The sequence below is a fragment of the Gopherus flavomarginatus genome, chromosome 24, assembly GCF_025201925.1.
Source record: "Gopherus flavomarginatus isolate rGopFla2 chromosome 24, rGopFla2.mat.asm, whole genome shotgun sequence".
In the NCBI taxonomy this organism is placed as follows: domain Eukaryota; kingdom Metazoa; phylum Chordata; order Testudines; family Testudinidae; genus Gopherus; species Gopherus flavomarginatus.
In genome coordinates this window covers 4,523,148-4,535,477 of record NC_066640.1, presented here as the reverse complement: position 1 = coordinate 4,535,477, position 12,330 = coordinate 4,523,148, and the positions used below count along the sequence as shown (strand labels likewise).

General features: G+C 43.4%; 1 protein-coding gene across 3 annotated transcripts in view; it reads left to right on the top strand.

Annotated features, from left to right (window-relative positions):
• The window catches only part of MBD3 (methyl-CpG binding domain protein 3), a 36,187-nt gene extending 30,653 nt beyond the window's left edge, over positions 1-5,534 (top strand). For all 3 annotated transcript variants that reach the window (XM_050933816.1, XM_050933815.1, XM_050933817.1), the window contains exons 6-7: positions 2,021-2,212; positions 3,666-5,534. In XM_050933816.1, coding sequence (XP_050789773.1) covers positions 2,021-2,207 — 187 coding nt within the window. In that variant the 3' untranslated portion in view covers positions 2,208-2,212; positions 3,666-5,534. The remainder of the gene's footprint in view (positions 1-2,020; positions 2,213-3,665) is intronic.
• The last annotated feature ends 6,796 nt before the right edge of the window (positions 5,535-12,330 follow it).

The window sequence follows — 12,330 nt, the reverse complement described above, 5'->3', positions numbered from 1 at the left end:
CTGCCTTCTTGATACCGTGGAAAGACCGCTTGTACTACACCTTTCCTCCATTCCCGTTAGTCCACAAGGTTCTTCTCAAGTTGTGCAGAGACAGGGCCCGTTTAATCTTGATCATCTCGGCGTGGCCCAAGCAGCATTGGTATACCACTCCCCTCAGTCTCTCAGTGACCACTCCAGTTCCACTTCCATTGTGGCCGGACCCAATCACTCTGGAATGTGGCCGGCTCTGTCATCTGGACCTGCAATCCCTCCACCTCACAGCATGGATGCTGCATGGTTAACTCTATCTGAGCGATGTTGCTCCCGCTCAATGCAACAGGTACTTTTGGGTAGCAGAAAGCCCTCTACTAGGTCCACGTATTTGGCCAAGTGGAAGCGTTTCTCCTGCTGGTGTGCTCTGGGCAATGCTGCCCTTCTGGAGGCACCAGCACCTACCATCTTAGACTGTCTCTTGTCCTTGAAACAGCAGGGCCTAGCAGTTTCATCCATCAGAGTATACTTAGCAGTGATTTCGGCCTTCTACCCGGGCGAAAATGGGCACTTGGTCTTCTCCAGTCCCATGGTCAGCAGGTTCCTCAAGGGATTGGAACGTCTGTACCCGCAAATTCGGCATCTGGCCCCTACGTGGGACCTCAGCTTGGTCCTATCCAGACTCATGGGTGCCCCGTTCGAGCCAATGGCCACTTGCTCGCTCCTGTACCTTTCTTGGAAAACAGCTTTCCTTGTCGCTATCCCCTTGGCGAGATGTGTGTCAGAGCCACGTATAAGGTGTTTCATAAGGACACGGTACAGCTGCGCCCACATCCTTCCTTTCTTCCTAAGGTGGTGTCTGCCTTCCATGTCAACCAAAACATCTTCCTTCGGGTCTTCTATCCGAAGCCACACGCTTCTCGACGAGAACAACAGCTGCACTCCCTATACATTCGCAGGGCCCTCACCTTTTACATCAAATGAATTAAACCTTTTTAGGAGGACGACCCAGCTGTTCGTAGCTGTGGCAGACCAGATGAAGGGCTTCCTGGTCTCCGCCCAGCTCATCTCATCGTGGATCACATCTTGCATCTGTGCGTGCTATCACTTGGCTGGCGTGCCAACTACGCACCTTACTGCCCACTCCACCCGGTCTCAAGCTTCCTCCTCCACCTTCCTGGCTCATGTACCCATACAGGAGATCTGTAGGGCAGCAACTTGGTCATTGGTACATACATTTGCTTCCCACTACACGATTGTCCAGCAGTCAAGGGGTGACTCAGCATTTGGCTCAGTAATTCTCCACTCTGCGATGTCTCACTCTGACCCCACCGCCTAGATAAGGTTTGGGAGTCACCTAATTGGAATCGATATGAGCAAGCACTCGAAGAAGAAAAGGCCTTTGTAACTGTTGTTCTTTGAGATGTATTGCTCATATGCATTCCAAACTCGCCCTCTTTCCCCTCTGTCAGAGTAGCCGGCAAGAAGGAACTGAGGGGGCCCTGGGTTGACTGGGGTATGTATCCGGCGCTGTAAAGGCGCCACTCCAGCGGGCGCCTCAGCTGACCCACCAAGTGTTGCTAGGGTAAAAAATCTTCTGACGATCATGCACACAGTGCATGCACACCTAATTGGAATGGACATGAGCAACACATCTCGAAGAACAGTTACAAATGTGAGTAACCGTCTTTTTCGGGTTGCAAAATCAAACACACAAAAATTAGCAAATGCCAGAATTAAGGTTACGTTTGAAACCTTAATTTGAACCTCTTGTGCATATGGATTATGCTGAGGCAGACACTTGGTACGCCAAATTTCAGCCCAAATGTTTGCCAACTGAAAACAGGGTCATATTATGGAAAGTGTTAGACAAAATTGGTGTTGCTACCAGCTCCACATAAAATATACGTAAACATGATGTGATATTTTAAAATACTCTGTAGCATCCTACATCACCCTTCTGCAGCCTCACAGCTGAGGGATTTGCACACACTTCTCTTGAATTTGGCAGCTGTGAAAAGTAATACAAGTATTAATTCTTTTCTGGTAGGAAGCAGGAGGAGCTTGTACAGCAGGTGCGGAAGAGGCTGGAGGAAGCACTGATGGCTGACATGCTCGCCCATGTGGAGGAAATAGCAAGGGATGGGGAAGCTCCTTCAGAGAAGGAAGGTGGTGATGAAGAAGGAGAGGAGGAAGAGGAGGAACAAGACCATGACCAGGAGATGGAGAATGTATAGTCCAGGTAATGGTAACTCTGACACTTACCTCCTTTCTCACCTTTCAGTTTGAACTGAATAGCACTGTGGTGAGGAAGAAAATGTATCCAAATGGAATCTTAAAATTGGCACTAAATTCTTCTCCAGTATCCACATTAAAGGGGGTAGGAGCTTCTTTTAACAATATATGGGTTTAGTGTGGATCTTTTGAGCTGTTGTTTCGTTTTTAAACCTTATCTCACAGGCTCAATTCTACACGCATGGTGATGGTGACCTGAAAGTTGGGGTGGGGTTGATGTTAATGTGAAAGTAATTTGGGGGGCTTAATTCTAAATTGACAGGAGGCTCTGTCATAACACCATCACAACTGAGATTAACCCCCTTTCGACATTCTTAGCAGAGAAGCTAGGTGGTCCCTCTAGGCCAGGAGTGAGATACTTTGGTGGAGACATTATATATGGAGTGAGCTTGCATTGTCACTGACTATTCTGTACCTATTCTTTGGATCAAATAGAGGATTTTGTTCTCCCGGATTGTCACTTGGTACTTATCACATGTGCTTAATACACAGCCAAGATATGTGGGTGCATTTTGAAGGAAGACTATTTATTCCATACTCCAGCTGTTTTAACTTATACTAATTAAAAAAAAAAATCAAGCAGTGGTTTTATCTTCAACTCTTAATGTTTTAGTGCCAACCCAAGATACTTCATTGATCTTCATTTAGTGTGTGATATGCACGGTGGTACCCAAACACAATGAGCCATGTTATGGAACAAAAACTAACATTATTTGTGTTCTCTTGATGTATTGCTTTGTTACAACCCTAGCCAGGAGCCATATGTTAAATTTATGCACTGAGACAAAAACAGTACTCAATGACTATTTAATGTTTGATCATTTTTAAGTTATATCCCAGGAAAAGCAACCTGTAATCTGTCACTAAAATGAGATAGCCAGTATCCTTGTGGCTTTGTTACTTAGACTGTAGACTTGTGAGCTTCTTGGGAAAGAAATAAAAACTTAGAGGAAGACAAGAGCCTTAAAATGACCCAAGAGGAAAAAAGAAAAAGACCCCCTTGGAGGCAGTGGCAGTTGCATTTGAGTGCCATGTAGGATCAGGAGTGACCTTTGTTTTTCCATACTGGGAGGCTAATCATTATGATGGAACTTGTGTGGCCTATGGAAGATGCTGTCTTATATTTGGGCTTCCTCCTCTTCCTTGTGTTGCCACTTGGATTAACTGTAGCCTTATTTGAGCACTCCATACCTTTTGGGCCTTTCTGGTGAAACAGTCCAGCATCAGCAGCCAGCCAGATAACATAACAGACTACCATGGTGAAAAGCTGGGGCCAAAGAGGCAGTCGTGTTGAAGATCTAGATGAGACCTCACCCTGATCCTTAAAGAGACCACTTGCTACAAAAACGTAAAAGTCCCTGATGATTTACCAAGTGTTTCTCTCTGCTTCTTTCTTCCAGGGAGTTCCATCTAAGAATTCCTAGTCTAAACCCTGTCAGCAGGGTCAGCACAACTATTTACAAAGCCAAGAGTGTCTGCAGACTAAATTGCACCAACCATCCACCTGTACCTTTTGAGCATGTTCGATGTCCACTTCAGGAAAAAGTTGAGAAGCTGATTGCTCATTAATTACTGGGTATTTTTGAAGATGAACTTCCCCCTCCTTTTCTAAAGGGTCAGGGGAATACAAAAGTGTGAAGGTGAATAAAGGAATGCAAAAGTGAGGGGAGAGCTAAAACTTGAAACCAGATTCCCTCCTATTTATGGATCAATGATACAGTGGGGTCAAATTTTTCCAGACTTTTCTATCTTAGTACTCTTTAACAGTGACCTAGAGAAACAATTTTTTTCCTCTCACCTGACACACACGGAGGGCAAGAGAGATGCTCTTTCACTCCTTGGCCACTTTGCTGTAAACTGCCAGTTTGTACCAGACTGTATGTTGTAGATTGTCATTCCATATGTGAATTCAGGTCACTGAATTTCATTTTTCTCTTAAGACCAGATAGGACTTGATGAGTAGTCCTAAGAGATGAAAAGTTGGTGCCTCTTCCACTTCAGGCTGTGATGAGCTTGAAAAATTACACTCTATGAATCAATTTTGTATCAGTGGCAATCTGTTTCTATAATTAGTTCCAACATCACATTGAATGCTTTAGTTGCCAGTACTTGGAATGGAAGCCTGTGTGTGTCCAAGTATAGCTCATTAGGTGTTTCAGAGCTAAGTATATCAGTGTGTAGTATCAATATTCATGGTGTAAGTATGGTTGGAGACACCTTTGCAGCTAAAAATAGAAGGTACAGTATGACTCATTTCTGGCCAACAGTGAGGAAAATTTCCTCCTCTTTTCTGGTGCCAAGCACTCCAATCTCTGCTTTAGTATGTGTGGAGTGAAGGAAGTCCATTCCCATAGATTTGTCTATCCATCTGCACGTGAAAGCAGTAATGTTCTGACCTCTTTTAAAACAAGAAAGGCAAAAGTTTTTGACTTTTCTATAATTAATATCTAAAAATGAACCTAATGCTTTTTATTGAGCATTGACTCTTTCTTACTTGCATGTGCAGTGGAGTGACCAGCATTCTTTGTCCAACAGTGAAATGATGTGAAACCTGCCTTAATGTGTTCATAAGTTTTTTGGCTTCACCATGGGTACCTTGAATTATTCCTCAGTCTCCTCTTGTGCAAATAGTGGGGGAAACTAGCGATGGATGAAAATTAAATCATCCAGGAGGGGTGGAGTGAGGAGATAGGGAAGGTCTAAGTTTATATATAGACTGAAGAAAATATCCACTTGATTGCAAATTCTTTTTGTCTTAGGGTATCCATGCATAATTCATGCCTGGAAGTGTCCACTGAGAATATATAAAAGATGAATTCAAATATTGCACCTCTAACCAGTTGTATGAGTTACTGGTATCCCAAAATTTGGGACAGAAGTAACTCCCCAGAGCCTCTGTCTAATAGGAATGTTTAGCAATAACAGTGAGGACCCAGGGCATTTCCTGGAAAGTAATGACCACCTTTGGGAGTAGTTCTACTCAAGCCACTGGGTTGGTTGAGAAATATCCCATGTCAAAGTGACTGATGCTATATTAACCCTTTCCTTTAAAAAAAAAATTCCACAGGATTGTTGCTCATTTGGAGTACTACAAGAAGGCTGGATTTGTATTTTACTACTGCTGCTGCACTAGGCATTGCTTTGGCAATGGTACAGCTGCCAGTTAGAATTATTTTCATTTTTAAACAGTCTGTTACGGTTATTATTCTGTAAACCTGTCGTCCTGTAACTCATTGTGTTCAATTAAATGTTTCTTGCAGAAAGTAGAACTTTTTCTAGCCTGTGTCAGCCCCTGTTTTAAATATTTATGCAATGCCATTGCAAGCTGTCCTTAAGCTTTTGCATTGCATTTTGAGATCATTTTTTGGAATCTGAAGGAAGGAAATGCCATGTAAAGAACTGATCCTTATTGCAGTGTACTCCCATGCCTTCACTGTGGATGAGAGACTAGCAAGGTGTCCTAAGAACTTCATTATGTGGACTGCATCCACGCAATGTATACACTACCTATATGGCCTTGAGGATGTCACATGGGCTGCAGCTCTGTGCTGACTGGGATGCAGGTTGAGAACCTATAATAGATTCTTGTTCCTTTAGACTTCATTACTCTTGTTCTGTATTGCATGTAAGGAGGGCAGGTAGGAAGTTGTCATGAAAATATTTAATTTTCTTGAAATTCTGGTACCATGTAGTGATTACCATATTCTTCTCTGTAGCATGAATATAAAGCTTTTCCTTACGTATATATGGTGTGAGGGTTGGGAGGAGATTCAAGAAAGCAGTATAAATATCCCAAATCATTTGAAAGTCAAGTGAAACCATTCCCTCATATGACCCATCTCCCATTGGTATTCTGTTCTTTCTCTTCAGTTTTTTATAAATGTATTTAATTTTGTGGTCATGAATCTTCTGTTTCAAAAGCACCAAAAGTGGCAAAAGATCCTCATCACGCTCCAACAAACGTAAATAATTTTACTTTTTTACCAACACAGGTAGGTTAAATAAAAGGCTATTTTAAAATGAACCTACTTTTTCTACTATATCCAATCACAGTTTTCCACTGTGGAAATGATTGGTGTGTACACACTGGGTCCCCATTTGCAGGACAGGGAAAGTTGCTGATAATTCATTGGTGTCTTGTTAATTGGCAGAATTGGTAAAGTAAATAACAGATGAATGAAATCATGGCAAAATTCATTAACCTTTGCTAGTGCCTGGCAGTACCTGTGTGGTACAACACCATTGGCAAGAACATGCTCTGATCTGGGAGCAAGTTCAGCCTCTTTGGAGAAGAATCACAGATTAAGGTGTATGTCTCTTTAAATTAGAAAATTTAGGATAGCTTCCACTGGCACCAAGCATTCTTTTTAAAAAACAAGAAATCTCACAAATTCCAGGGCCAAGTAGCCTTAAGTATACTCTACACTCAGATTTTGTATTGGTAGAGCAATTGTTTAGGTGTATAGTGGGTTTTTTTAGTGGTGGTGGTGTTTTTTTTTAAACTAGAATAATTATACCAGTACAACCCTCATACCAGTATAGCTTACTCCACCTCCTGTAGAGCTATACCAATAGAAGCACGTCTATATTGGTATTATTGCATCCTCTGTAGGGAAGTTGTGCCACTTAAACCATATCATTGTAGTTAAAATGGTAAACTGCTGTGTGCAGACAAGGGCTAAAACTTCTATTGTTACTATATGGCTTTCAAGTGACTTCACGAAAATAGTCTTAATACCCTTAAAGCTATAGTTTCACAATAGTTCATATTGTGCTGGGAAAATGAGTAGAGTGATCTGCTTGGGCACTATAGTACTTTCAGAACAAGTTATCAAAGTGCAGGAAAGTCCAGTGGGGTGGGGATGAATTAACTTCCGTGAATGTGGTTTAAAAAAAATAAATCCAGATAATTGTATTAAAACATTTACAGCTGTGTATTTTTACATAGCAGCCAACTCTTTAAAGTTATGTTTGATAAGACTACCGACCTCCTAGACATACATGGTCCACTTACGCAGTATGAAGCCAGTGGTTGGCTGATGCTGAAAGGGACTGCTATATTGCATCATGCTCTATCGGTTTATTTAGAAAAAACAAAACCCAAAAAATGAAAGCCTGCTAATCATGTAAGGCCCTGATTGGAGGAAAGGGAAAGAGTATGAGAAGTGTTAGTGCTGGAATGTCTTAGACCTGTATGTAATTTTACAATATGTTTAAAAAAACTTAAAAAGCAGTTCTGCTTTCCAAAATAACTGTAAAAATGGTCTGTTAGCTAACAGTTCTAACTTTATCCTATGCATTCATTGTCAGATCTGCAGACTTTACGATGTTATTTTTTCTCACTACTGCTTTCTGCTCCTTTTGGCCCTGCAAAGCCAACAAAGTTATGGGAAGAATGGGGAAGTAGAAGTAGGTGGTAACCTTGGCAGCAGTGATGATGAGATGGTCCAAGTCAAGATCCTGACAAAAGAAAGAAAGGAGAGCAGCAGAATACGGACCCTGGACTTCAGAAAAGCAGACTGTGACTCCTTCAGGGAACTGATAGGTGGGATCCCCTGGGAGGCTAATATGAAGGAGAAAGGAGTCCAGGAGAGCTGGCTGTATTTTAAAAAAAACCTTATTCAGGGTGCAGGAACAAACTATCCAGATGTGCAGAAACAGCAAATATGGCAGGAGACCAGCTTGGCTTAACAGAGACCATCTTCATTGAGCTTAAGCGCCAAAAGGAGGCTTACAAGAAGTGGAAACTTTTAACAGCTGACTAGAGAGGAGTATAAAAATATTGCTTGAGCATGCAGGGGTGTAATCAGGAAGGTGTAATCACGAGTTGCAGCTAGCAAGGGATGTGAAGAGTAATAAGGATTTCTACAAGTATGTTAGCAACAAGAAGATGGTCAGGGAAAGTGTGGGGGAGGCAGCCCAGTGACATGATGTGGAAAAAGCTGAAGTCCTCAATGCTTTTTTTTGCCTTGGCCTTCACAGACAAGGGCAGCTCCCAGACTACTGCACTGGGTAGCGCAGTATGGGGAGGAGGTGAGCAGCCCTCAGTGCTGAAAGAACAAGTTAAGGACTATTTAGAAAAGTTGGACATGTATTAGTCCATGGGGCCGGATGCAGTGCATCCAAGGGTGCTGAGGGAGTTGGCTGATGTGATTGCAGAGCCATTGGCCATTCTCGTGGCAATCAGGGAGGTCCCAGACAATTGGAAAAAGGCAAATATAGTGCCCATCTTCTTTTTAAAAAAAAAAAAGGGAAGAAGGAGAATCTGAGGAACTACAGACTGGTCAGCCTTACCTCAGTCCCTGGAAAAATCATGGAGCAGGTCTTCAAGGAATCCATTTTGAAGCACTTGGAGGAGAAGGTAGTGATCAGAAACAGTCAACATGGATTCACCAAGGGCAGGTCAAGCCTGACGAACCTGATTGCCTTCTATGATGAGATAACTGGCTCTGTGGATATGGGGAAAGGAGTGGGCGTAATATACCTTCACCTTAGCAAAGCTTTTAATCCAGTCTCCCACAGTATTCTTGCCAGCAAGTTAAAGAAGTATGGATTGGATGAATGGACTATAAAGTGGATTAAAAAGATGGCTAGATCATCTGGCTCAACAAGTAGTGACCAAGGGCTCGATGTCTAGTATCAAGCTGGTATCAAGTGGAGTGCCCCAGGGGGTGGTCATGGGGCTGATTTTGTTCAACGTCTTCATTAATGATGTGGATGATGGGATGGATCGCCCCCTCAGCAAATTCGCAAATGACACTAAGCTGGGAGTAGAGAGAGAGACACTGGAGGATAGGGATTGGAGCCAGAGTGACCTAGACAAATTGGAGGATTGGGTCATAAGAAATATAATGAGGTTCAACAAGGACAAGTGCAGAATGCTGCATTTAGGATGGAATAATCCCATGCACCACTACAGGCGACTGGCTAAGTGGCAGTTCCCCAGAAAAGGACCTGGGGATTACAGTGAATGAGAAGCTGGATATGAGTCAGCAGTATGCCCTTGTTGCCAAGAAGGCTAGTGGCATATTGGGCTGTATTTGTAGGAGTATTGCCAGCAGATTGAGAGAAGTGATTATTCCTCTCTATTCTGCACTGATGAGGCCATATCTGGAGTATTGTGTCCGGTTTGAGCCCCTTCCCTCCCCCCCCCCCCCCGCTACAGAAAGGATATGGACAAATTGGAGTCCAGTGGAGGGCAATGAAAAAGGATTAGGCGGCTGAGGGAACTGGGCTTATTTAGTCTGCAGAAAAGAAGAGTGAGGGGGGATTTGATACCAGCCTTCAACTACCAGAAAGGGGGTGTGATGGAGTAGGGACCGTCTGTGTGGGGGATGGGAGAGCCGGGGATGTCTTTAGGTGAGGAACAGGATCTAAGTGTAACCTGAGCCAGGTAGGGGGGGAGGGGTGTCAGCACTTTTGCCCGGGAAGCTGGACAAAGGAAGGGGCCAGCTGCAGGGGGTTAGTTCAGTTTCGGTTTTAGGCTGGGTAGTTGGAATTCAGGGAGTCCCAAGCTAGGGACTAAGCTTCCTGAACCCCCAGAAGGACTTGATTGAGGGGTCCTGGTTGTGCCTCGAAGCTCTGCTGTAACCTGCATTCCTGTTGTCCAATAAACCCTCTGTTTTACTGGCTGGCTGAGAGTCACTGTGGGTCCCAGGAAGAGGGGTACAGGACCGGACTCCCCCATACTCCATGACGGGGTTCCAAAGAGGATGGAGCTAGGCTGTTCTCAGCGGTGACAGAACAAGGAACAATGGTCTCAATTCACAGTGGGTGAGGTCTAGGTTTGGATATTAGAAAATACTATTTCACTAGGAGGATGGTGAAGCACTGGAATGGATTATCTAGGGAGGTGGTGGAATCTCCTTCCTTAGAGGTTTTTAAAGTCCGGCTTCACAAAGCCCTAGCTGGGATGAGTTAGGTGGGGTTGGTCCTGCTTTGAGCAGAGGGTTAGACTAGATGACCTGAGGTTTCTTCCATATTTGATCCGTGAATCAGATTCTCTTTCTGTTTGTGCATTTTCAGCAGAATTGTTTTTACTAAGTTCCAATCAGTGAAGTTAATGGGGTTGCACAGGTATCACTGGAGGCTGGATTTGGCCTGCAGAACTCTTGTAGGCCATGATGCCCGAGAAGAAGTTAGCTTGACTCAGATCCGAGTTTGAACTTGAAGGTCTGAAAGCAACTGAGGGTAGTGGAGGAGTCTCCCTCCACCGCACCCCCCTTGTAAACTGAGCATACTTTGATATGGAAAATGGACATTAATGGCAAGGGACTCTTAAGTTCTTTACAGGCACATTCAGAACTGTATTTGGAGCCTTTTGCTATACAGTTGTTTGTCTGTACACTTTCATTCTACGTCCAGATATAGGGAGGTAGACTTGAGACTGTTTTGAGTTTAACAGCTTGAGTTATTTTTGCTTCCCAAAGTAAAATTGTATTTTGGAAATGCAAGGATTTCCATCTGACCTAGGGCAAAATCTTGTGTAAATTATCCCTCTCCAATATAAACCAGCACTGCTGCACAGTCTTTATCAGCTGCTTGTTGAGATAACTTAGCTTCTGTACAGCCCTGAGAGAATGACCTACTGCCCCTTCTTCTGAAGTCAAAGAAACTGTGAGTGGGGATTCTCACTGGTTATCTCAGAGGCACCTTCAGACAATCTTGTACAAGCCAACTTTTGCAATTTGATGGGGAGTGGAGGGCAGGGCAGCAAACTATGTCCAATTGTTAAGTTAAAAATTTCCCTGGGTTAAATGCTAATCACATAGCACTGTTATAGGAGCACATATACACCACCCAAAGCTACCTCTGAATGTTGTCAAAAACTAAACAGAGCAACTACCTTGGTCAGTCTGTGTCTCCTGAAGTGCTGCTTTGTCACCCTTCTTGCCAATGGTAGTACCAGATCTTACAGCTGAATAGCAGAGCTATTCTGGTTTAATAATGATTACCATAGAATTGCCAGCTGCTAGGTTTTTATACAGAGCTGTTGGAAATAGATGAGAGCCAGCACAATGCAACCGGACAGCTCTCTGGGCTACCGGTAGTTCATGGACTACTTGTTAGGAACCAGGAGGTCCAGAATGCTGCAGTGAGAGATTTTTTTAGGGAAGCCAGGTCATATTGGCCCCATCTAGCTTCCTACCTCCCTCTATTCAAATTTGCTCCCCTGGTTTTACAACCACCCTACCTGCTCATTCAGCTCTTCTCTCTGACCTGTACACATACTCCTTTGCCTGCCTACTCCACTCCCATTCCCTGCTACTCTGCAGGAGGTAGATGGAGCAGCTCATGAAAGAGTAATTGTAACCCTTCAGAGTTTGTCGCTTCTTCTCTGTCGTGCCTTGCTTATCTTTTTCATTTTAGTCTGTGGTTTTTCCCTAAAGCAATGTGTGATATGTATGGAGGACTCTGTTTAAAAAACAAAAATGACACGTGCAAGGAACGTTGGTGTACAGTGAGGGGAGAAGAATAACCCCTACAGATTTGTTCATCCAGTCATTTATTTAGTTGAGTTTTTATGTATTTCAATAAATGCTCCCATTCAAAGCTCTGTGCTCTTGATTCTCTTGTAAAAATTAAAACCAATGAAAAGCACAGGCCTGTCAATTACCCCAAATCAAGTGACATCAATTGGCTGAATATTTCCAGTTCCATAATTTTGAGCAGAAATTTCTGCATGCAGTGGAATTGCCTAACAATGGACTGTTCCATTATGACTAAGGTTGCTAGGATTACATACTTAAGTTCCCTGCTCTCTGAAAAGAATGGAGCACAGAGAGCTGGGGAAATGGTGTACTCTTTCATGAATGCCCCTGATGAGAAACCATTCTGATGATCTTAAAATGGTGTGCTGTGTGCTGGACAAGGTATGGGAGCATTAAAGCATTCCTGGAACTGACGAGAGGATGCCTTTAGCCACTAAGTTGTCACCTCTCTGGCCACTTGGAGTGTTTCAAAGGGTTCTGCAGTAACTCGTGTCCTCCATCAACCAAAAGGCTGGTTAGTACAATAAGGAACCTGTGAGGAAGAGGAGTAAAAGTAAAAGGAGCTTGTGGGAGC